Source organism: Chiloscyllium plagiosum, chromosome 28, assembly GCF_004010195.1.
Source record: "Chiloscyllium plagiosum isolate BGI_BamShark_2017 chromosome 28, ASM401019v2, whole genome shotgun sequence".
NCBI lineage: Eukaryota > Metazoa > Chordata > Chondrichthyes > Orectolobiformes > Hemiscylliidae > Chiloscyllium > Chiloscyllium plagiosum.
The window spans coordinates 2,835,713-2,837,893 of NC_057737.1; the positions used below are offsets into that span (position 1 = coordinate 2,835,713).

General features: G+C 48.5%; 1 protein-coding gene across 1 annotated transcript in view; it reads left to right on the top strand.

Moving 5' to 3' along the window:
- The first annotated feature begins 1,986 nt into the window (after positions 1-1,986).
- LOC122563885 (unconventional myosin-Ic-like) overlaps positions 1,987-2,181 on the top strand; it is a 50,700-nt gene continuing 50,505 nt past the window's right edge. Inside the window, exon 1 of the mRNA XM_043718092.1 lies at positions 1,987-2,142. Coding sequence (XP_043574027.1) covers positions 2,017-2,142 — 126 coding nt within the window. The 5' untranslated portion in view covers positions 1,987-2,016. The remainder of the gene's footprint in view (positions 2,143-2,181) is intronic.

Sequence of the window (2,181 nt, forward strand, 5' to 3'; positions counted from 1 at the left end):
TGGAACCAGGTGCCTATTAACCAGGCGTTTATTTTGATTGGTTCTGATCTGGATGTTGCTGAGCAATTTAACTGTTCCAAACCAGATGCAGATGGATTTTCCAGGGTGTTCACTGTCCTGGATACTGGCCAGGGAGGTCTCTTCCTTAATTCAAGTCTAGTGAGTCTCTTCTGTCTCATATCAGGAGCAACTATAATGGCATGCCAGCCCAGATCCTGAAGAAAGTTTTAACTGTTTGGCTTTGTTTTGGGGTTTTAGATTAGATTAGATTAGATTAGATTACATTACATTACAGTGTGGAAACAGGCCCTTCGGCCCAACAAGTCCACACCGACCCGCCGAAGCGCAACCCACCCATTCCCCTACATTTACCCCTTACCTAACACTACGGGCACCCGGAGGAAACCCACGCAGACACGGGGAGAACGTGCAAACTCCACACAGTCAGTCACCCTGAAGCAGGAATTGAACCCGGGTCTCTGGCGCTGTGAGGCAGCAGTGCTAACCACTGTGCCACCGTGCTGTGGTTTGACCGAGAGTCCCTCTGTCCAGGACAATGTGCAATTGTCTTCACTCAAGTCATGTTCCCCAAGCTCAGTCGGACTAGTGAGGGTTTCTACTTCCATCGGAATACCCTGCAACTCGTGCTCTACCTGCTACATTTTCCAACGATAAAGTCAGTTGTAGTGCATGTTTGAAATCTAGTCAGGCTTCAGCCAATAGGCACTTTTCCATAGTTACATCATTAATCCCACATACCAAACAGTACCTCAGCATCTCATTAAGGGGTAAACCAAAGTCATATGCTCTGCCAGTTGTCTTAACCTAGTTGAAAATCCTGATGCAGATTTCCCTGGTTACTTGGTAAGTAAAACTGAAGCATTTCAGAATTGGAGGAGGCTTGGGGTCATAATATTCCATAACTAAATCTGTCAACTCTTAAAGGGTTTAGTACCTGGTGCCTCGGGGAAAACGAGGCTTCTGATAACCAAAAAAGCTGTGGGTTTGGAAGCTGTTGGGAGAACTCCTTTACATTTTCCCAAGTATCATTCTGGGCCAAGTCTTCAGCAGAAGCTTCCCAACTAACGGCATGATGCCAGAAATACTTACCCCAACTCAAAGGTGACTGTTACGAGCAAATGTCTTCAGGAGTGTACCTTTGTCTTGTCGCCACTGAATGACACCACAGAGGCTAGTATTTACACATGGAGTCCTTTACACTGGTCCAGCTCTCCCTCAGCCAGTTCTCAGAGCGAACATGATTACTGACACTCCTGTTCTATTTCTCTGAGTGGAACAGATGTGTTTGCTGTGTGAAATAACTCTACAGAGACCAGCGTGTTACTACTGTTCTTATCTGTCAGCCAGAGCTCCCTGAAATTGGACCAGATTAACAACCCCAATCAGGGAACACCTATTCTATGAGGTTTCCCTGGCTGACCTTGTTACAGTTGTCATAGATGGGACTCGGCAACTGTGTGTGATGAGATAAGCAAGCTGGTGCAGACACCATGGGGGCTCAGTGATTAGCACTGCTGCCTCACAGCACCAGGGACTTGGGTTCGATTCCACCCTCTGGCGACTGTCTGACTGTGTGGAGTTTGCACGTTCTCCCCGTGTCTGTGTGGGTTTCCTCCGGTTTCCTCCCACAATCCAAAGATGTGCAGGGTCAGGGTGGATTGGCCATGGAGAAGGCAGGGTTACAGCAACAGCATAGAACAGAGGGTGGGATGCTCTTTGGAGGGTTGGTGTGGTCTCGATGGGCCGAATGGCCTCTTTCCACACTGTAGAGATTCTATGAACTCCTTTCGACATTGTCTCCCATGTCAGTCATCACCAAAATGACCACCATGTCCTGGAATGAGTGGAGACAGGTGGATTTGTAATGGGATTTGCAGGAACTCTGTGAGAGTGAGCAGAGAGTGTGTTTGTTGAAATATTGAGGGAGTGACTGCTGAGTGATAATTTTGTTCTGACCTTCTGCAGGCCCAGGGGAGTGAAGGGATCCGACTGGCGATGGAGAGTGCACTGACGGCCCGAGACCGGGTTGGAGTCCAGGACTTTGTCCTGCTGGAGAATTTCACCAGTGAGGCAGCTTTCATTGAGAACCTCCGCAAACGCTTCAAAGAGAACCTGATATATGTAAGAGCATTGACGCTGCGCCTCCCCTGCCCCCCTTCC